Source organism: Capra hircus, chromosome 8, assembly GCF_001704415.2.
Source record: "Capra hircus breed San Clemente chromosome 8, ASM170441v1, whole genome shotgun sequence".
Taxonomy (NCBI): domain Eukaryota; kingdom Metazoa; phylum Chordata; class Mammalia; order Artiodactyla; family Bovidae; genus Capra; species Capra hircus.
Genome location: NC_030815.1, coordinates 62,489,060 through 62,512,246, shown reverse-complemented (window position 1 = coordinate 62,512,246; position 23,187 = coordinate 62,489,060). Strand labels below are relative to the sequence as shown.

The 23,187-nt window shown below is 40.9% G+C and overlaps 2 protein-coding genes across 6 annotated transcripts in view; one reads left to right on the top strand and one right to left on the bottom strand.

Moving 5' to 3' along the window:
• The window catches only part of NCBP1 (nuclear cap binding protein subunit 1), a 37,846-nt gene extending 26,428 nt beyond the window's left edge, over positions 1 to 11,418 (bottom strand). The window contains exons 1-4 of the mRNA XM_018052200.1: positions 11,102 to 11,418; positions 3,121 to 3,209; positions 2,469 to 2,569; positions 544 to 700 (exon numbers count right to left, since the gene is read on the bottom strand). Coding sequence (XP_017907689.1) covers positions 544 to 700; positions 2,469 to 2,569; positions 3,121 to 3,209; positions 11,102 to 11,135 — 381 coding nt within the window. The 5' untranslated portion in view covers positions 11,136 to 11,418. The remainder of the gene's footprint in view (positions 1 to 543; positions 701 to 2,468; positions 2,570 to 3,120; positions 3,210 to 11,101) is intronic.
• The window catches only part of TSTD2 (thiosulfate sulfurtransferase like domain containing 2), a 28,029-nt gene continuing 16,332 nt past the window's right edge, over positions 11,491 to 23,187 (top strand). The window contains exons 1-4 of one of the 5 annotated variants that reach the window (XM_013966048.2): positions 11,492 to 11,749; positions 16,890 to 17,101; positions 17,188 to 17,231; positions 21,434 to 21,577. In XM_013966048.2, coding sequence (XP_013821502.1) covers positions 16,934 to 17,101; positions 17,188 to 17,231; positions 21,434 to 21,577 — 356 coding nt within the window. In that variant the 5' untranslated portion in view covers positions 11,492 to 11,749; positions 16,890 to 16,933. Of the gene's footprint in view, positions 11,750 to 16,889; positions 17,232 to 21,263; positions 21,578 to 23,187 lie in introns of those variants that run through there. The other 4 variants (XM_005683901.3, XM_005683900.3, XM_005683902.3 and 1 more) reach the window with 4 other exon arrangements.

Sequence of the window (23,187 nt, the reverse complement as noted above, 5' to 3'; positions counted from 1 at the left end):
ATCTGGAACATAGGTCTGGAGCTCAGGAGAAATGCTGAAGCAGGAGTTAAAACTATAGTGGGGAGGGGGAGGGTCATCAAAATAAAGGTAGTTTACAAAGCTATGAGAATGGGAATGCTTTAAAAGAGAATATTTGAAAAAAAGTGAAGTGAGGACAGAATTCTGAGAAACACAGAAATTTAAAAGGGGCAGAGGAAGCTGACCCAGAAAAAGGAGCCTGAGAAATAAAACACAGGTGGCAGCAGGAGGTCGTGAAGAAAGTCGTACAGCAGAAACCAAGAGCTAAGAAGTGTAAAGCATCATTTATTATAAGGAGGTCAATCTGGATTTAAAGTTAAAAGAAGCCGTATCATTGGATTTGGTAATGAGCTCTGTATCTTTAAGAAGAATGGTTTCAAGAGGGCAGCTGTTATGGTGAGTGGAGAACTGTATTTCAAGAGAAAAGATAAATTATTTGGTTGCAGCTCACCTCTCTCCTCCATTCCGACACTAAGTTCATAACGTACCAGAAACCTCCCAAAAGTCAAAAGGCCAAAAACTTACCAAATATACAGCTTCATTAAAATTGTTTGATTTCAATGATTCTTTCAGTTGGCGAATCATGGCTTCTACAAATTCTCCACCGAAGTTGTAATTCCTGGCATTCAGTAGTCCAACTAATGTTGTATAAATGGTCAACTTCTCAGGTAAAAGACGTGCACTGATTTCAGAAGCCAGTACAACAAGAAGATCCAAACACAACAGCATTAAGTTGCTGAATTTTATACTATATAATTTTTTAATCATTTTATTAACTTTAGAAAAGCATTACATTTAACTATTATTTTTAAAACTATTTCGAAAAAGGCATAAATATTGAGGAGAGTTGTAGATAGAGCTACCTCAATTTTTTCACTTTGATTCTATCAGTTAATCCTAGAGTTAAAAGAAAATAAAACACTCTAACTGTGAAGTCATCAAATTAAAATAGATAAAACTCTAGACTAGCTTTTCTTTCAATATGCTTAGTGGAATTGAATGGCAGATTTACAGAAAATGGTTTCTGTGGTAAAATACCTAAGAATTGTTGAATGAAACAAATTTTTTTTAATACAGAATCATTAAGGGGGAGACAGAGCAATCAACATTCTAAACTCAGCTGACCAAATGTCATGGGATCAGAATTCCACTTTGAGAAACACTATTCTAGTTCCTTAGAAAAACTTCAGAACTAATGCCAGTTCCTATTAAACTGTTGAATTTTTAACACAGTATTCTAATAGAGTAAGATTTCTTTACATCTCAATTTGCTTACTCAAGTGTGTTAATTTTCATTAAAATTATTTGAAAAGTAGAGGATCACAGTAATAAATTTTTGAAAAAAAGCATATGTTGATCCCTAATTTAGGCAGCCTTTAGCAATTAGCTCAAAAAGAAAAGTGAATGGGAACTCATGATCATTCAGATTCTCTTAACATTTTTTGCATTTTCCCAAGGTTCCTAGCAGTGTTAGGGACAATTCAGGCCATCTCAAAGTCAAGGCTTCCAGAGTTTAAACATGAATCTACTCCATTCCCATAAATGCTTTCAGAACAGAAAGAATCTATGGATAACTATAGCCAAGTTATTTTTCTTAGTAGTTTCCTAGTGTGAGGACATGTCTTCCTGAATATTAATCGGATTCCTTCAAAAAACTGTATCTGAATTTATTTATACTTTATGAGAAGTTAAAAATCGACCTATAGTTTCAATCTGTGGGTATACTTGTAAATTTAAAAACTGAGTTGTAGGCAATTTAAGACAAAAACATTGTTTTAAAATAACTGAAATAACGACGAAGTCACTTTCATAATGAAGACTCTTTTATCCAGAAATCATAGCCACTTCTCTGCAAAGCATACAGTTTAGAGTAATCAATGTCTACTTGAGTGATAAGAAATCTGGATTGCTAATTCCACTGTTGGGAGAGACTGTTTCATGATCTCACATGAGACTTTCCCACACTAATGTCCTTACAAATTAAGTGCTGATACTCATTCTAGCTAACCTAACTCAGAGAAAGATTATGCCTATTATGTCATAGCTCCAAAAGCATCTTCAGCCTTCTAGAAGGGCTACTACTTGAGTGACTGACTAGTTCTCAAATTTGTTTGATATTACTGATTACAAATATAAATTAAACTCTATTATATACATTTAATTGTATGTGCTTAAAAGAAGATTGCTAAATGTGAAGTTGTCTGCTTTCTCACTTAAAAAGCAGTCAACTCAAATGAGTCTAAGGATTCAAGAAACAAAAAAAATGCTCAATTTTCATGCTATTTATCTCTAAGAGTTCACCAAAGGGCCAAAGATCATTTCATCTGACAAATTCCCCATGGAATGAAACCAGATGATATGGAACATAAACACATCTTCCGAACATTCCCAAGCATTTAAGAGTAGATAATACATTATCACCTGGATTCATAAATCTTTTGTATACATACACTGTACAAAGAAGCCTTAAGATCTTGCTCTTGTAATTAGGAAGATCAGCTTCCAAAACACCAGCCAAGCCTTCTAGGTTGCTCTCCAAAGAGCAGGCACTCTGTAGAGGATAGGATAGCATATTAAATATCTGTCAGGTACCCAGCAATTGGTGCATTAAAATTTTCCAGGTGATGATAAAAAAGTTACACATAAGGCACTCTGACAGTTTAGTATAAATAAATTCAGGTTGTTATTATTCTTTAGAAAACCCTGTAAAGAAAACAAATGAAATTTAAAAAGCAGCGGAACAAGTATTAGAAGTGGGAGGACATCCCAGGCTCTGCCTACTGATACTTTTGTAACGAATTCACTCATTATATGACTGGGCAAACTACCTCAAGTATCCAAATGGTCTTCATTTGCAAATTGAGCAGACTGCTTTCTAAGGTCTCCTCTAAGACTTAAGTTCCATGAAAATTACTAAAAACATTTAACTCTTAACTATCTGCGTTCCAAAGCTTTTAATATGCACCTACTTTGGGATGTAGATGCATGGCCATACAAAATTTGACCACAAGTTAGACCATCAAGTTTTCAGATGCAGAATTAATCAAGCACAGTCAATTAACACTCTAAGCCCATCACAACCTGTACCTATTTTGATCATACCTTTTCTCCTACTTTGCATATTAAAGATTCCAAGTGATCTTCAGTTTCATTTGCATCAGAGGTCTTTCTCCTTTTGTGAGGTTGTCCCCCTGTTTCAAGAATGTAAAAAAGTGAACATTACAGGATGAATCTGTTACCAAAAACTTTAACTTTTTAGTGCTATAATCTCTTTCCTACCTGAAGCCCTACTGTTTACACACAGCAGAAGTGCTTAGTAACTCAGACAAGGCCAGATACAATCAATAAACAAGGCTAGACACAACCAACAGTCTCTATACCCTGGGGCATCATAACTCCAAGAGGCATTATTTAAGTTCTGTGAGAATACTGTCCCCACAGAACTATGCAATGCAGCAGCCCTGTCCACTTCTTGGATAGGTAGCAAAGGTGCCGTATCATGCTAGTCACTAGCAGTGAGAAAACTCCCTATAACGGCTGTTCCCATTCTTTAAGGGCTTGAGTTGTTTAATCATCCTCAGTCGCTTATTCCTAAAACCTGTCAGTGTCAGTAGTACTCATTATTCTAATACTGAAAATTATGTAAACTGATGAAATATGGGTATAAAAACCAAGCCGAACATTTGCAAAGACTTGATGAGGGGGTAAGCTTTTGTTTAAAACCAAAAGAAGAAGAAACTTCAAATGATGGAAAAGGAAGCATAAAATATTAGGACTACTTTTACAAAAGTTTCTGAGCTCTTAAGTCTTCAGTGAACAGTTTTGGTTCTATAGACCATAGAGGCACTAGGGTCTGGTTTATCCCAAACAAAGAGAATTACAATTGGCAGACATACTCAAAAAAATGTCCTGAGCATGATATCAAATAACTGGTGAGGAAGAAAGTACATGATTGTCATCCTTAAGTACTGGACGATCAATCATTTAGTCTTGGTGTTAGTGATCTCTTACCATTTTGTCTAAAACCTCATACTCTTACCTCACATCCTTTTGTAGAATAACATAAGGCTGAAAAAATTTCAAATACTAGTGTTAAATATGAAAGATGATGCTGTTGCTACACACGGTGTTGGCCACTCTCCCGATATAATTCAATTTTCACTTCCACCCAATTAAATTATTAGGACAACAAGCAAGCAATAATCTGTAACTCTACCAGGGATCAGTATTAATAATGAAAATCTGCAGATATAGGGTCACCCAGGACCAAGTTATATTTTTAATCTCCAGACTTGTACAGCCAGAGGAACTGAACCATTTTTAGAGTTCACAACTACTTGCTTGCCACTGGAACATCTGACAGTGAAAAAAACCCCAATGATTTCCATAAAACACAGCACCTGGCTATTATAACATGGAGTGTTAAAACCTTTTCCAATGTCTGACATGATCTTCAGGTACCTACCACCTGAACACAAGCTGATTAAAAGAAGCAAAAGGCAAAGGAGAAAAGGAAAGATATATCTGTCTGAATGCAGTGTTCCAAAGAATAGCAAGTAGAGAGAAGAAAGCCTTCCAAAGTGATCAATGCAAAGAAACAGAGGAAAACAATAGAATGGGAAAGACTAGAGATCTCTTCAAGAAAATTAGAGATGCCAAGGGAACATTACATGCAAAAATGGGCACAATAAAGGACAGAAACGGTATGGACGTAACAGAAGTAGAAGATACTAAGAAGAGGTGGCAAGAATACACAGAACTATACAAAAAAGATCTTAATGGCCCAGATAACCACCATGGTGTGATCACTCACCTAGAGCCAGACATCCTGGAATGCAAAGTCAAGTGGGCCTTAGGAAGCATCACTACAAACAAAGCTAGTGGAAGTGATGAAATTCCAGCTGAGTTATTTCAAATCCTAAAAGATGATGCTGTGAAAGTGCTGCACTCAATATGCCAGCAAATTTGGAAAACTCAGCAGTGGCCACAGGACTGGAAAAGGTCAGTTTTCATTCCAATTCCAAAGAAAGGCAATGCCAAAGAATGTTCAAACTACCGCACAATTGCACTCAGCTCACATGCTAGCAAAATAATGCTCCAAGCTAGTCTTCAACAGTACGCGAACCAAGAACTTCCAGAAGTTCAAGCTAGATTTAGAAAAGGCAGAGGAACCAGAGATCAAATTGTCAACATTCGCTGAATCATAGAAAAAGCAAGGGAATTCTAGAAAAACACCTACTTCTGCTTTATTGACTTTGGGTGGATCACAACAAACTGTGGAAAATTCTTAAAGAGATGGGAATACCAGATCACCTTACCTGCCTCCTGAGAAATCTGTATGCAGGTCAGGAAGCAACAGTTAGAACTGGACATGGAACAACAGACTGGTTCCAAATTGGGAAAAGAGTATGTTAAGGCTGTATACTGTCACCCTGCTCACTTAACTTATATGCAGAGTACATCATGCAAAATGCCAGGCTGAATGAAGCACAAGCTGGAATCAATATTGCCAGGGATTAATATCAATAATTTCAGATACACAGATGACACCACCCTTATGCCAGAAAGCAAAAAAGAACTAAAGAGCCTCTTGATGAAAGTGAAAGAGGAGACTGAAAAAGTTGGCTTAAAGCTCAACATTCAGAAAACTAAGATCATGGCATCCGGTCCCATCACCTCATGGCAAATACATGGGGAAACAATGGAAACAGTGAGAGACTTTATTTTCTTGGGCTCCAAAATCACTGCAGATGGTGACTGCAGCCATGAAATCAAAAGACACTTGCTCCTTGGAAGAAAAGCTATGACAAACCGAGACAGCATATTAAAAAGCAAGGACATTACTTTGACAACAAAGGTCCATCTAGTCAAAGTTATGGTTTTTCCAGTAGTCATGTCTGGATGTGAGAGTTGGACTATAAAGCTGAGCACTGAAGAATTGAAGCTTTTGAACTGTGGTGTTGGAGAAGACTCTTGAGAGTCCCTTGGACTGCAAGGAGATTCAACCAGTCCATCCTAAAGGAGATCAGTCCTGAATATTCGTTGGAAGATTGATGTGGAAGCTGAAACCCCAGTACTTTGGCCACTTGATGTGAAGAACTGACTCATCAGAAAAGACACTGATGCTGGGAAAGATTGAAGGCAGGAGGAAAAGGGAAAGACAGAGGATGAGATGGCTGGATGGCATCACTGACTCAATGGATATGAGTTTGAGCAAGCTCCGAGAGTCGGTGATGGACAGGAAGCCTGGCATGCTGCGTTTCATGGGGTCGCAGAGGGTCGGACAGGACTGAGTGACTGAACTGAACTGATTACCATCTAAATGGAATCAGTGTAATAAAAGGCCACAGGGGGAAACACTGTGTGCTTTGACTCCCCAACCCCTCAGTGATCATTAGGATCTAGTTTAAGTAATCACCGAGTATAGTTTAGAAGGGATAAAGAAAAAAAAAAAAAAGCATGCAACATAACTGTTGCAACATATTCCTGAAGATACCCCTCTGTGTAAAGATGTGGACATGTGCAGTATCACGGTATCAGTGACCCTGAGTCTCTAGTATACATCAAGCTGAAGGCACAGAATCTGCATAAAGGTTCCACCACCCAAAGAGCCAAACCTGACACAAAAGGACTTCTATTTTCAGAATTCATTCACTGAAAAAAATTGCATATTTGAAGGAACATTTACATAAGCTATCAGCCAGGACATTAAAATAGCCGTATCCAAGAGCAATGGTTCTCAACTAGGTTGGATTTTGTCCCCCAGGAGCCACCTGGCAATCTCTGGAGACATTTTTAGCTGTCACATGGGGGGAGTGCTACTGGCCTCCAGTGGGCAGAGGCCAGGGATTCTACTAAACATACCACAGTTCAGAGAACTCCCACCAACAAAGAATAATCCAGCGCAAAATGGCAGCAGTGCTGATGTTGAGTGTGTTCTAGGAAGCAGAATATACTACATGTTCTTCAGAATCAGATTCCAGTAAGGTTAGGAGAATGCAGATGCTAAAAAATGACTGAATCAGAACAGTTTTTTTTTTCCCCTTTTAAACCTTAACCATTGTTAATTTCTTTCTGGCCCATCTACTTTGCTAACTCACATCCCACCTCCACACCATCTCTAAATTAACCATCCAGCTGGCCTGTTTTCAAATCAGTTTAGAATCATACCCCAGGCTTTAAAGCAGCCTCCTAGGCACTCTCGTAAGACTGAACAGAAGAAGATACTGCCGTGGGGAAAGAAGGCAGGATTTTTGAAGAAAAACTAGAAAATACAAGTATTCTGTCCTATCTCTGAACTGCAACTCTTCTTTCCTCTCTTCTTCCCACTTTTAGTATGTTTGGAGAATAAGAGGCAGAAAGTGTTAAGAAGTAGAAGATGCCTGACTCTCAACTGATACTGGAGAGACTATAAGGGGGAGGGGGACTTAACAGACACCATGTGAACTCACACACAGTAATAGGATACTGAACTCAAGAGAACGTGGGCAAGATCACAGGCAAGGAGAATAAAAACTTAATGAATAAAATTTGTGGAATCAGCTGAATATTTTCACCTATCCTCAAGAAAATATACCTAAGGTAGTTCACAAAAGGAGAACATATTTTATATTAACAAGTACCTAAGTAGAAGTTTTACAACGGAAATTAAAGTTACACATTAGCACTTCATTCTGACACCCTTGGTTAGTACAGGAGAAGGAATTCTCTATTAAAACCCATCAGAAAAAATCTTAATAAGCCAAATAAATTCCCCCCCCCGTAAGGTGATCCTAATTCTATATGGATACATTAGACTACATTATTTTATATCCTTATTTAGAATTTACATGCATTACAAAAAATTTTAGACCCACAAAGTGGAAACAAAAACCAACTAATGTGAAAGAGAAAGTAAAAAAAACCAACAAGAGAAAAGGGAAAAGTAAAGGTATAAAAGTCACTTCTGAAACAAACTATACTCTTCCTCAGAGTAACAAACCCCTGCACTTCTATTTATTTTTTCTATAGTTAAGTATCAATTTAAAAAAAGTTACATTCTAAAAGGTAAGGATCTAATACTAAGTAGCTTAAAAGGGACTAACATGGGGTTTTGGGCCAAGGTTATGGACAGTATAAATACTGTCTTACAAGAATAAAACAATACATTGAACAGCTACTGTATGCATATCCAGAATAATTGAAAAGCTTCAGATATTCTTAAAAAGAGTCTAAGGAAGGAGTCAGTTTTAGCACTGGACGAGTATCCACACACATTTATTTCCATTTTCATTGTTTATAAATCCGTCCCCAGGTGAGCTTCATGGGTATAGCCTTGGATCCTGGACTCTGAAGTCTCAACAGATACAGTTTTAAGTTGTATCTGTGAGCTGATCCTCCCTTACCTCTCTGACCTCATCTCCTACAATTCTCCCCTTTTCTCACTCTACTACAGCAACACTGGCCTTCTTGCTGTTTGAAGATGACAAGACTATTCTAGCCTTAAGGCCTTGGCATTCAAGGTTCCCTTTGCTTAGACTACTGCCTTCCCCCACTTTTTAATTAATCAAATGTAAATACACCCTCACCTCCTGCAGGTTTTTGATCAGATGCCATTCTCAGTGAGGCCTTCACTGACAAACCAATACAAAACAGCAACTCCTCCCTGACAAGAGCCCTACCCTCTTTAACTGGTTTTATTTTGCTCCACCATACTTAACACCATATGATATACTATATTTACTTGATTGTTCCCTGCCTGTAAAAGGGAGACTGCACCTTTTATCGTCGACTGCTGTACTGCCAGGAGTTAGAACTGTGCCTGGCACTGTTAAATATTTGTTGAATAAATTATTGTGTCTAGTCAAGCACACAGAGAGTCATGGCAGTCAGGGACTGGTAAGAGCTGACAATAATCCAGAAATGCTTAGATGCATCTATTTAACACAACAAAAATTTGGCCTATTTTAAAATAGCCTTCTATAATACTTATGTTTTCAAAATTTCTGGTTTAAAAAAAATTTAGTAGGCATTTAACCAAAAGAAAGTTATCTAAAATATGTGACTCAGATCACCATTTAGAATAAACCCTAGCTGATGATTACCCAAATTGTGGCAATTTACGAAAGCTCCAGACTTGGTGTAGTATCTAAGAGGGGTTATAAACTGCCCTTCAACTACTAAATTATTTATAGTAAACGCTGCTTAATTAACTCCTTATTTTGTTTTGTCTTTATTTATTCTGAGATTTCTGCACCAAATGGACAGTGATTTAGCTGCCAGAAGCTAACTCCTAAGAACGTTATACCAGCATCCCAATAACCAAAGCAAAAGTTGTTTTTCTACAAATTTACATCCAATTCTCCAGGATGCCCCTTGGAAAGATTTTCTCTCCCTTTAGGGATACCCTAGAAAGGAGATGATGAAAGAGTAGAGAAAGCATGAGAAGAACAAAGACAATGGGAAGAACTTTAAAAGACCCAAGTTCTCCAAATCCCAAGCGATGACTTCCAGGAGATTAAGTTAACAAATCAGATACAAAGCACATGAAAACTATTTTCTGTGCCCTGTATGTACATTATGTTGTGTTTAATAAAAATCAAAGATACAGCATAGGAATACCTGTGTAATGTAACTCTCGACTTGCTTTCACTGGTATCTGGGCACTGCTAATGCTGTCTCCATGTTAATTACACTAAAACTGTAGACCTCAGGTGTGGGGTGAGCAGGCTGGGGTAGAATATCCTCCCAAGCCAAGCTCTAGGAGAAATCTGATACACTATTAAAACTAAGTTGGGGACATCCCTGGTGGTCCAGTGATTAAGACTGAGTGCTTCCTCTGTAGGGGGCACAGGTTCAATCCCTAACCCTAACTAAGATCCTTATACCACAGCCAAAAAAAGAGAAAGCAACAAAACCCAAACCAACAAACCAAACAAAAAACCTTAACTTAGTGGGATTCTGCTCCTACCCCTAAGTTACCCCAACATTCAAGGGGAGAAAAATGTCAGTGGAGAAAATTAATTCAATTTTTTTTGTTCTGTACTTTTTCTTAGAGCCACCATCTGCCAATGATTATCAGCTCTCAAGCATTATCAGGTGATAAAATACACATCTTCATGAGCAATTAGTTACATGTGTTACCTCTCACAAAACCAAAAGGTCTGTATCATTATTTCTAAGTTACAGAGTAAGGTTTAAAGAGGTAATATAACCCAGGCAAGATCACAAAGTAAACAGCAGGGTCTGGCTTTGAAAAGTCCTCTGATTCCAAAGTCTGGCCTCTTAACCACCAAACTACACTCTTCTCGAAGAACAATACCCTAGACTATTAGTAACAATAACTGTTAGGTTTTCTGTTTGTTGGATGTGTGTTCTTGACTGATTTTTGCAAGATAAATATCTTTTCTATTTTTAGCTAGCAAAATTATTCTTGGTTTTTATTACGATGGCAACTCCATGATCCCCATGAGCTCAACCATCCAAATGGTTGATCGAAATCTCTAGGAGCTCTCCAGTTAGTCTTCCAACACTCTATTACACGAGGGAACTATGCTTACAGTCAGCTCAAAATGTAACACAACAATCTACGTACATCTCTTTCTTAAGAGACCTCTTGGGTGTGGATAAGACCGATTTCTTTCCCTATCGCTTGGAAGAAGGCAAGACGACGGATGACGGGAACAGGAGAAAGCTCAGATCGGGACTCAGCAGATCTCTCATCTTTTGAGAGTCCTTTTTAAGTGTAATTTGAGGGTCAAAACGAGACACTGGGTTGAATGGGTCCCTAAGAAGCGGAGGCACAGACACAGGTGTAATCCCCTGTTCGGCGATGCTAAGAGTCAAATTTTGAAGAGTTCCTAGGGACCGGGGTCCACCAGGCCTCCCCGTGGCCAACGACTGAGGAACTGGGACCGGGGGAAGCAGGGGCTTTCCCAAAGTTGCCCGGCCGCACTCCCGCCGTGCCACCCCCCTTCTCTACGCGGCTCCCTGAACGCTCCCAGAGGAAGGGCTTCCCGTCCCTTCTCTCGAGACCCGAACACCAGGGAAGCCAAACCTCCGCCCACCTGAGCGCGGCCTCGGCGGCCGGGCTCAGGGCACTCACCATCGTTCTCGTCGCTGTGCCGCCGCCGCGACATGCCGCACGCTGGTGCTCCGCGGAGCTGAGACACCGGTCACGAAGCGCGGCAGGAACCGTCAGGCCGCCGGCCGGCGGGAGGACAGCGGCGATGCGCGCGGAGTGGCCGGCGCGCAGGCGCTCTCGGTCGCGGCGGCTCCCGGAAGCACAAGGCAGGATAGCTGGATGGCTCCGCGAGCTCGGATCCAGGAGAGCCGGCTCTGGAAGCTCACCAGGCCGGTGGCTTCTGTCCAGCACGCAGCGACCCTCTCGGGTTACCTCCGCCTCTTGGCTGCTTCCTTCGCCCGCCTTCGCTGAAAGTCCTTCCGGGGCCACGCGGAGAGCACCGCCTCTTCCGCCAGGCCGAACCCCGCAGGCCGCGAGCCACGCCCGGAGGCGGGTCGTCTAGGAGGGACCCTCTAGTCCTCACCTCCACTTCAGCCCCTCTCTCGGGGCCTCCGCGGGGTTTTCCCGGCGGCCCTTTCGCCAACGGCCTAACTTCCGGAGCGAGGTGCGGTACGGCGTTCCTTCCTAAATACAGAAGGGGGCTGGGAGTGCGAGGGCTGCGAGCGGTGGCAATTGCTAGGCGGAGACTGCTCGGTGAAGAGAGATCTGAGAAAGGATCAGGACGGGCGGGTACGTGCTCATCTTTCTCTCACTTCCCGGCCTTTGCCGGCTGGGGAAAGCTGGGCGGAGAGATTAGGCCAAGCCCGGTGCGCGGGGTGAGGCCGGGGTGCGGGGCGGCTCCAGCGACCCGGGGACAGAAGGACCCTCCGAAGCGTGAGCCAGCTACTCCAGAGTTACTCTCTGGCCGTCATCTGATCTCTCGATCCTCTGACTTGTGGTTTAGGAAAGAACGAGTGATTGCTTTAGTAACGTTTTCAATACTTATCGTGTACCTCCATACGTGTATTTGAATATCCCTCGCTCTGACATCTCTGGTGAGCGCTACAGCTGCGTATCTAACTGCCTGGTCCTTAGCCATATGAAATTTTCACATCTCTGAAATGGAACTTTTGTTTCACTTTCCTGGCCTAATTTGTTCTTCCTTCAGTTCAGTCGCTCAGTCGTGTCTGACTCTGCGATCCCATGAATCGCAGCACGTCAGGCCTCCCTGTCCATTACCAACTCCCGGAGTTTACTTAAACTCATGTCCATCGAGTCGGTGATGCCATCCAGCCATCTCATCCTCTGTCGTCCCCTTCTCCTCCTGCCCCCAATCTCTCCCAGCATCAGGGTCTTTCCAACGAGTCAATTCTTCGCATGAGGTGGCCAAAGTATTGGAGTTTCAGCTTTAGCATCAGTCCTTCCAATGAACACCCAGGACTGATCTCCTTTAGGATGGACTGGTTGGATCTTCTTGCAGTCCAAGGGACTCTCAAGAGTCTTCTCCAACACCACAGTTCAAAAGCATCAATTCTTCAGCGCTCAGCTTTCTTCACAGTCCAACTCTCACATCCATACCTGACTACTGGAAAACCATAGCCTTGACTAGATGGACCTTTGTTGGCAGGGTAATGTCTCTGCTTTTGAATATGCTATCTAGGTTGGTCATAACTTTCCTTCCAAGGAGTATGCTGTTGTTCCGTGTCCAGTTCTGTTTAAATATCATGGCTGCAATCACCATCTGCAGTGATTTTGGAGCCCCCCAAAGTAAAGTCTGTCACTGTTTCCACTGTTTCCCCATCTATTTCCCATGAAGTGATGGGACCAGATGCCATGATCTTCGTTTTCTGAATGTTGAGCTTTAAGCCAACTTTTTCACTCTCCTCTTTCACTTTCATCAAGAGGCTTTTTAGTTCCTCTTCACTTTCTGCCACAACGGTAGTGTCATCTGCATATCTGAGGTTATTGATATTTCTCCTGGCAATCTTGATTCCAGCTTGTGCATCTTCCAGCCCAGTGTTTCTCATGATGTACTCTGCATATAAGTTAAATAAGCAGGGTGACAATATACAGCCTTGACATACTCCTTTTCCTATTTGGAACCAGTCTGTTGTTCCATGTCCAGTTCGAACTGTTGCTTCCTGACCTGCATATGGGTTTCTCAAGAGGCAGGTCAGGTGGGCTGGTATTCCCATCTCTTAAAGAATTTTCCACAGTTTATTGTGATCCACACAGTCAAAGGCTTTGGCATAGTCAATAAAGCAGAAGTAGATATTTTTCTGGAACTCTTTTGCTTTTTCGATGATCCAGCAGATGTTGGCAATTTGATCTCTGGTTCCTCTGCTTTTTCTAAAACCAGCTTGAACATCTGGAATTTCACGGTTCATGCACTGCTGAAGCCTGGCTTGGAGAATTTTGAGCATTACTTGACTAGCGTGTGAGATGAGTGCAATTGTGTGGTAGTTTGAGCATTCTTTGGCATTGCCTTTCTTTGGGATTGGAATGAAAACTGACCTTTTCCAGTCCTGTGGCCACTGCTGAGTTTTCCAAACTTGCTGGCATATTGATTGCAGCACTTTCATAGTATCATCTTTTAGGATTTGAAATAGCTCAACTGGAATTCCATCACCTCCACTCGCTTTGTTCGTAGTGATGCTTTCTAAGGCCCACTTGACTTCACATTCCAGGATGTCTGGCTCTAGGTGAGTGATCACACCATCGTGATTATCTGGGTTGTGAAGCTCTTTTTTATACAGTTCTTCCGTGTATTCTTGCCACCTCTTCTTAGTATCTTCTGCTTCTGTTACCATATCATTTCTGTCCTTTATCGAGCCCATCTTTGCATGAAATGTTCCCTTGGTATCTCTAATTTTCTTGACGAGATCTCTAGTCTTTCCCATTCTGTTGTTTTCCTCTATTTCTTTGCATTGATCACTGAGGAAGGCTTTCTTATCTGTCCTTGCTATTCTTTGGAACTCTGCATTCAAATGGGAATATCTTTCCTTTTCTCCTTTGCTTTTCGCTTCTCTTCTTTTCATAGCTATTTGTAAGGCCTCCTCACACAGCCATTTTGCTTTTTTGCATTTCTTTTCCATGGGGATGGTCTTGATCCCTGTCTCCTGTACAATGTCACAAACCTCTGTCCATAGTTCATCAGGCACTCTATCAGATCTAGTCCCTTAAATCTATTTCTCACTTCCACTGTATAATCATAAAGGATTTGATTTAAGTCATACCTGAATGTTCTTCCTTCAGTCTTACCCATTTCAGTAAATAGCACCATCCATTCTACTGCTTAATCCAAAAATATGGATAGGAGTCATTCTTAGGTCCTTTTCCTAAAGAACAATCTACCGGGAAACCCTGCTGGCTCTACCTTCAGAACAGATCAGAATCAGATCATGTTACTCCTTTGTTTACAGCTCTCCAATGACTTTCTATTGTAAACTCCATAACCTCTTCTACAGGGTTTTACTCTCATCACTGTATTCCAACCACTCTGACTTCCTGCACCTGCAGTAAGTCAAGCTGTTTACCACCTGAGGAATTTATACTATTTCCTTTGCCTGAAGAATCTGCTCCTAAATCTGCATGGATGGCTCCTTGTCTCAGTTCAAACAGCGGGCCCTTAGTGAAGTCTTCCCTGGCCACCCAATCACTCTTACTTCGTTCGACAAATATATTATATATGTCATGTACCAGGCAGTTTTCTGGATGCAAAGGTGAACAAAAGAAAACTCCTGCTTTCTTAGTGATGATGACTCATTCAGGAACCAGCAAACAATGCAATCAGGTAGTGAGTAAAAGCTGGAGAAGATGAGATTAGGGAGGTGGTAGATGGGGCTTTGTAAGGACCTTGGACTTTATCCTGGTACATTTAGAAGCTTTTGGAGGGCAATCTGACTTATTTTTTAATCGTTTCCTCTGAGACTTCCTTGTTGGTTAAGAATCCACCTGCCATTGAGGGGACATGGGTTCCATCACTGGTCCGGAAAGATATCATATGCCATGTGGGGCAACTAAATCCTGTGTAAGTTTACTGAGCTCTGAGATCTAGAGCCCGGCAAGCCACAACTACTGAAGCCTGGGGGCTTAGAGCCTATGCTCCACAATAAGAGAAGCCACCACAAGGAGAAGCCCCTGCTCCACAGCTAGAGAAAGTCTGTGTCCAGCAACAAAGACCTAGCACAGCTAAAAGTAAAATAAATAAAAATTTTTTAAAGTTACCTCTGTGGCTTCTACAGGAACAGGGAAGTCGGGCAACTGTAGTAATTCAGTCAAATGATGGCTTGAAGGAGGCTGGTAGTGAAGGTGGTGCATTGTGGTCTGATGTGATTGTATTTCAAAAGCAGAGTTGGTAAGCTTTTCAGTCATCTGAAAAAATAAGGAAATGAGAATCCCAAAGTTTTTGTCTGAGTAACAGGAAGAATAGAATTGTTGTTTACTGAGGTAAGGAAGACTGAGGAGGAGCAAGAATTTGGTTTTAACAGTTGCATTTGAACAGCTTCCTAGCCCTCACCACAGTCCTGCAGGGTAGATACTGTCATCCCCATTTTACGCTTTTGGGAACTAGAACTCAGAGAAGGTAAATATCCTGCCCAGGTTCACTTACTTGCACCCAGCTGCACCACAGTCCAAAGCCCATACTTTCCCTAGTCTGTCTTGTTATTCTTAACACTTATCACTTGTAACATTTGCTTTACAAAAGAATGCATCATGTTGGTGTACCGTGTTCCTTTTGACAAGATTTGGCCATGGCAGCAGTTTGTATATTTCTTTTGGCTCATTTCTTCGAGCTTCCCTGGTAGCCTAGCTGGTAAAGAATCCGCCTGCAATGCGGGAGACCTGGGTTCCATCCCTGGGTTGGGAAGATCCCCTGAAGAAGGGAATGGCTACCCACTCCAGTATTCTGGCCTGGAGAATTCCATGGACTGTATGGTCCATGGGGTCGCAAAGAGTCAGACATGACTGAGTGATACAAAGTGTAAGTTTGACTCATTAAAATGAGGCTCTCTAGATAGTTATCTCTTCTAAGGAAGGGAATTTCACCAGCTCAAAAATTAGGGGACAAAAGAGAAAAGTATTTATAATTAAAGGTACTGCTGCTGCTAAGTCACTTCAGTCATGTCCGACCTTGTGCGACCCCATAGATGGCAGCCCACCAGGCTCCGCCGTCCCTAGGATTCTCCAGCCAAGAACACTGGAGTGGGTTGCCATTTCCTTCTCCAGTGCATGAAAGTGAGAAGTGAAAGTGAAGTCGCTTAGTTGTGTCTGACTCTTCACCACCCCATGGACTGCAGCCTACCAGGCTCCTCTGTCCATGGGATTTTCCAGGCAAGAGTACTAGAGTGGGTTGCCATTGCCTTCTCTGAATTAAAGGTACTAACACACAGCTTGGTTGATTTTGGTTGCAGCTGGTACTTTTTTTTTTGGTGTGTTTTCCCCTAAATGTTGGCATGGCTTACCCTCTAATTCAGGTTTCTGCTGAAACGCTTCTGCCTCAGAAAGACCTGTACTACCCTCTGAGTTCTAAAGAGTCCTTCCATCACTCTTGTCTCCTTACCTTGCTTATTTGTCTTCGTAGCCCTTTCTACCATCTGATTTTTTTTTAAAAAAAAGCAGTGTGATTCATTTGTTTACCTCCTCTCTCTCCCCACTGGAAAGTAAGCTCTAAGAAAGAAGAGACCTTCTCTGTTTCTTTCACTACTTCATCTTCAGGGCTTAGAACAGTGCAGGGCATAGAGTTGGTGCTAAATAAATGTTTCTTAGATGAACAAGTAAATGAATGGATAGCTTGGGCTACTGGGCCATGCTCATTTGGATGACTGATTTACTTCAAGTAGTAATGAAAGACTTGGATGTTGTTATTTTTCCCTTGCTTACCTCCTAGGTGATAGCAGAAAGGAACCTACCCCGCGGCTGGAGCCAAACCAGATGCCTTCTTCCACTTCACCAGACCAAGGAGATGATGACCTGGAGGCCTGTGTTTTAAGGTTTTCAGACCTGGATTTGAAAGACACAAGTCTTATCAATCCCAGTAGCAGTCTCAAAGCAGAGTTAGATGTCAGTACCAAGAAGAAATACTCATTTGCAAAGAAAAAGGTAAAATTGCTGTTGATGTTTCAGGATCATGTAGGTACAGTTAATGCAGATATGTCCAGAAGTAACTCATCGAGGTTGTCCTCCAGGGAGTGGAGCGCTGGTGGGACACCAGGCTGCTGCCACACTCACGGTAAGTTCTAGTCAGGTCTGGCCACATTTGGCACTTGTGACATTTGCTTTACAAAAGAAAGACTGCATCATGGTGGGTACTGTGTCCAGCGATTAACCAGTTCTTAGTTAATCTTAGTTTAGTGCCAAGCGAAGGAGGATCATAGGAAGGTATGGCTCGGAAACACCTTATTTACGGTGGAGTACTTGACAGATTCTAGATAGACGGGCTCGATTCCTTTTCCCACCTGGGGTTATGGGAAGAGTCCCAGGAGCCTCAGTCATAGGAGAACAGACAAGTGTCAGGGCAGCTGCTGTCTCAGACCCCGGGTCCGGCCCAGCTGGCGGGGCTCGGTTGGCGGGGAGAATGAACAGAGTGGCTTGGAATGCTGCAGGCCACCAAGAATTGGCTTACAGTGTGGTAGATGGATGCTGCTCCTCTGGGCCTTGACTAAAACCTTCTCCTGCTGCTGAAGCTCAAAGGAAAATGACTTGACTGAAGAAATATAGTTGAGACTTAGTTTTCTTACCTCCTTCCTTGAAAATGAAACCCAAAGGATACAGATGTTTTGTTGCTGTTGTTATTTTGCAATAATTTCAAACCTAGAGAAAAGCTGCCAGAATTCTACAGACAGTCCCTTTTGCCCAGCAGCTCCATTCGTGTCTCATCAGTGGCCTCAAGTGGCTTTTATAGATCCACTCTGAGGTCACATGTTTAGTTGTTATGTCTCAAAAGTCTTCAATCTGGACCACTGTTTCATTTTTTTTCCCTGAAATCATGACCATGACTTTTTAGAAGGTGATAGTAACGTGTAGGACATCTCTCGTAATTTTTCACTCGTTTCTTTGTGATTAGATTCAAGTTATGGTTTTTGTTAACAAGACTGCCCCACAAGAGACACTGTGTTCATCTGGCTGCATTCTGTCAGGAAGTCACAGTGCCAATTTGTCCTGTTACTGGCGATGTTAACCTTGGGTACCCAATTAAGGAAGTGCCTTGTCAGATTTCTTTGCTTTAAAATTATTCTTTTTTCCCGTTTAGTTATTCAGTATTTGAGGGAAAATAGTCTGAGACTCTGTAAATAGCCTATTTCACAATGAACTTTCATCTGCTAGTTTTAGACCCATTGGTGTTTCTTCGCTTCAGTTGACTGTTGCTGTGATGATTTCTAAATGGTGACTCTCTGATTGCTTCATTCCTTCTATATTTCTTACTTGGCAGTCTTCTGTAAGGAAGAGCTTTCTTGCTCCCAGTTTATTTGTATCAGTATGTACTCAAGAATTCCATTTTATTCAGTGGGCAATAATCCATTATCATCATTTTTTATTTTGATTCTCAGATCATCTCAGATTTGGCTGGGATTCTGGCTAGTATCTATGTCTTTTTGACTTGCCCCCATCATTCTTTGAGCATTTCCTTACTTTCTGATTTAACAAGATGTTTCAGGGTCATATTGTTCTTTCTCTGTCTCATCCCTGGAGTCAGACATTTCTTCAAGGAACACTAGTGGAAAACCAAAACCAAGGGGCTAGATAAACTCACTTCTACTAAGGTGCTCCTTCTCTCAGGACATCTGGTGGACAGAGCTAAGAATAGATGGTGGATAGAGCTAAGAATCTATCTAGACGAAAAACACATATATTTCTAAATATCATACTTTTATATTTACTTTCATATCAGTATAAACCAGATGAGTTCATACTCACAGAACCTTCAGTTCTGTTCCCATATCACCAGGTTTATTCTCTCCCCTTATGTTTATAACTTCCCTATATGATGAAGTTTGATGGCAAACCTAGCTCTCTTTAGTCCCAGTATGTATACTTAATTGCTTATTCCCCTGTACGCAGTCAGTCTCCCCACTCTGCCAAGCTGCCTTCTCCATCAGGGCCTGCCTTCCCCACACAGGCCTCACCCGCTCTTAGCTACCTTCCTAGCTCTGGCCTACCTCTCTCTCCTGAGCAGACCCCACATGGGCCCTGACTGCTGCTGAATCCTCAATGCCTTCTTCAAAAGGCCCTAAAAGACCAGTGGCAGGCCACATTCACACTGGGCCTCCCACCTCACTCAGGCCTGCCTGAAGACTTTTGATGAAGGAAGAAGGGAGGAAAGAAGAAAAAAATATTCAGATTATATACTGCATTTTTTTAAGGATCATGACTTCTTGAGGCCTCAATGATGCTAATGAGGCTTTGGATGCAATACCTTACATTTTTATATAAACTAATAGTCATAGTAATTATTGATGTACAGTAATTGCCAACTGAAATAATTGTGTAGTGCTCAGGCTGTTCCTTGTAAAAAGTATTCTCCTTCTTTCCTTCTAAGTGTTTCCTTCATAGTACCCTCAATTAGAGAACAAGATTTGAAGTTCTAAGTATAATACAAAGAAGCACTCAAGTTGACATACTGCTCTTTTTTTTTTTGGCCTATACAGAATGATCAACTGCACGAGAGGCTAAAAAGTGCCCTCCAGTGTAATTTCAGACTACCCCATCCTGCTTCAGTCTGGGACAATCCAGATATGGTTGTGTACAGATTGAGGAAGATCTAAAATGATGCTCCATATCTATAATTATTATTCTTCAGAGTGCCCAATTTTGGATGCTTTACAGTAGTCTTCAGATGCATTGAGAAAATTGTTTAAATATTACATTAATATAAATTCTTATTTATGTATTTTAAGCAATTTTAAACTATATATATAAGCACTATGTGTGTATGTGTATATGTATATGTATATATGTTAAAATATTAATACCTTTCTAGAAACCAAGAGGGAAAATATCTTGAAAGACTGATAATCATAGATGCCATAAACCGTACCATAATGTATAAACTTCAATTTTGACATCAAAAAACACCATAAACAAAGTTGAAAAACAAACGACAAGCAGAGAAACAAATTTGAATAACTATAATCAATAAAAGGTCACTAAAACTACTTACAAATCAATAAGATAAATGCCACAGTAGAAAAATAGGCAACAGGTGTGAATAGGCAAACTAGAACATAGAATCATTATGAAAAATATTCAACCTTACTGCTAATCAAAGATTGGAAAATAAAAACAGGGTATTTGGTTTTTATTTGGGTCAAAATTGAAAATACTGACTACAAAAAATTTAATACTGATAAAACGCTGTGAATAAAATGGAATCCTCATGCACTGCTGCTGAATGTATAAATTGGTAATGATTTTTCAGGTAGTCATTACTTAATCACAGTTTAAAATGTATGCTTCTTCACCTCCAAAATTTTCTTCTAAATATTTATTCTAAGTAGATGGTTAAAGAAGTATACAAAGATTTATGCTGACATGCTCCTTCACCATTGCTTACAATTGCAAATATTGGAAACCAAAAAAGCTCATTCATTTAGAATTAGTTAAAAGAATTATGGTACATTTATAATTTTCTCTTCTGTTTAATTTTTTTTTAACAATTTGCCTAAATCCTCTTTATAATAACAATAAAGTTATCTTCTAAAAACCAGATCAAAACATTTGGTACATTTCTTTCCATGCTTTTCAATATATTTTAAAAAATTTTATTTATTTGGCTGCACTGGGTCTTAGTTGGGACATGCGGGATTTTCACTGTGGCTTGTGGCTCTAGAGCACATAGGCTCAGTGGGCTCAGTTGTCCCATGGCCCGTGGGACCTTAGTACCTGGACCAAGGATCAGACCAGGGTTCCCTACACTGGAAGGTGGCTTCTCAGCCACTGGATCACCAGGAAGTCCCTCAATGTACTTTTTTATGTAATTGAGATTACATGATACAAGGAAATTTTATTCAATTTTTTCCATTTAACATTATACCATAAGTATTTTCCCATGTAGTTTGAAACTAGCTGTTTAATATTCCATAGTAAGTATATTCCATAATTTCTTTGACCATTTCCTTTTTGGAGGAAGTTCAGTCTCAGGAAGTTGTGCAGAATTGTAGGACCTAAATCTAGAAACCCCTATGGAAAAAATTTCACTGAGACTTTCATTCTAACCTAAAACCTAAGGTTATTTACTAGTGACATATTTGAAATGTAATTGCAGGCATTTGCCCTTTTCGTTAAAACTAAAGAAGTTCCAGCACCTCCTTGTGAATGTAAAGAAAAATGGTGGAAGTGCTGTCAGCAACTATTTACAGACCCAACCAGCATCCACAGACACGTGGCAACACAACATGCTGATGAGATTTGCCATGAGACTGCTTCTGTTTTAAGGCAGCTGGCTGTGACATCAAGCACCTCCAAGAGTCTTGAGTCTGCAGACAAACGGAACCCTTTCAAAGAGGACCTTACCCGTAACCAAGAAGTGTCTACTTGGCTCCCTGATATAAGCTGCTTTAACCCTGATGAGCTGATAAGGTAAGAATTTCATTCTGTACCTTTTGTTTCATTGAAAAATGTTTTTCTAGTTGGAATGAGATACTACCCGTCCACTAAAATGGCAGATCCTTAAGGCACAGAATTTCTCTACTGCCTAAGCTAGGCCGATAAACATGTTCTGTGTGTCATAGAAGACCACAGCCTATGCAGTAGCGTATACCCACGCAGCTGGCAGTGCACTCTAGGTATCTGGGAAGCCAACCTATGTCTTTATTTCTCTCGGGAGAGGTAAAGAACAGAAAATGGTATTTCCAAAGAGAAGTCGGAAGGCCCAGAGATGTTCATGATTACAAAGTGTCAGCTTAGAAAGGGGTTTTTATTATCAGATGCGGTTTTCTGAGCTGAATATGTTTTAGAAAGTAAATTAACTTTTAGAACTAAGGCATAGGGTTAGAAGTTTAGATCTGCCTTTGAAAACCTCACCGCATCATAATATGTTAATTGTAGAGGACAGAGTTCTGACTTCAAGGAATTCCTAAACTATTCAGGGAATAGAAAATGCCCACATTTGATACACTTTTGTCACTGGTCTTAATACCAGTTCCTTTTGCTTATCAGAAAGAAGGGAAAGAAAGAGAACTGAACCTGGAGTTAGACTTGAGCTAGCCACTAAATTCTTCATGCCTTTACATCTGTACCTCTAAAACTGGAAATGATGCCTGCTCTGCCTACCTCACAGAAGTGCTCTAAGAATTATATGAAATGATGATGGTAAGAGCTCACATGAACTGTAAAGTGCTATACAAATGTGGTCTCTTCATTTCTATATGGACCTGCTTTTTAGAAAAACAAAGAAAAAGGATACACAAAACATTTAGTAGATGGTATAAGACAAGCTATGCAATTATCACTTAAAATTGTGTGGCTCAGACGATAATTTGTTATAGGAATTTAGAGAGAGGAAAACAGATACATTAATAGACAAGCAGGTGTTAGAGGAGACTGGGCCCTGAAATAAGAGGGCATTGATGAGAGAGTCACAGAGTTCAGAGCTGGGTGGGACCTGAATTACCATCTATGACCGCATTCTCTAAAATATCTCTTCAGCACTAGCTCTGGAGGGTGCTCTCAGGTATTGAAAAGAGGTGCTAAAGACAATTAAATTGGGGAGACATTAGGTTAAAATGTTTGTTTTTTACAGAGCTTCCCAGAGCCTTCAATATATGAGGGGCTTTCACTGTGACTTTCAAAGAGGGAGATACTGTCTGCAGGATTTCTCAGACAGGTGATTTCATGGAACAGCTTCAGAGCACACTTTGAGAAAGCAGTTTATGTCACTCCTCTGGTTTTACAGTTGAGGAAATCAAGGCTCAGGGATAAGACACCCACCCAGGGCCCATGAGTGAGTGAGTGAGTGAGCGAAGTCGCTCAGTCGTGTCCGACTCTTTGCGACCCCATGGACTGTAGCCCACCAGGCTCCTCCGTCCGTGGAATTCTCCAAGCAAGAATACTGGAGTGGGTTGCCATTTCCTTCTCCATGGCTAGTTAGTTAAAGGCAGCACTGTGCAGTGGGAAGAGTGTGGATTCTAGTGTCAGAAGACTAGTGTTCCGTCCTGACTGTCACTTTGCATCTATTTCATGCAGGATGA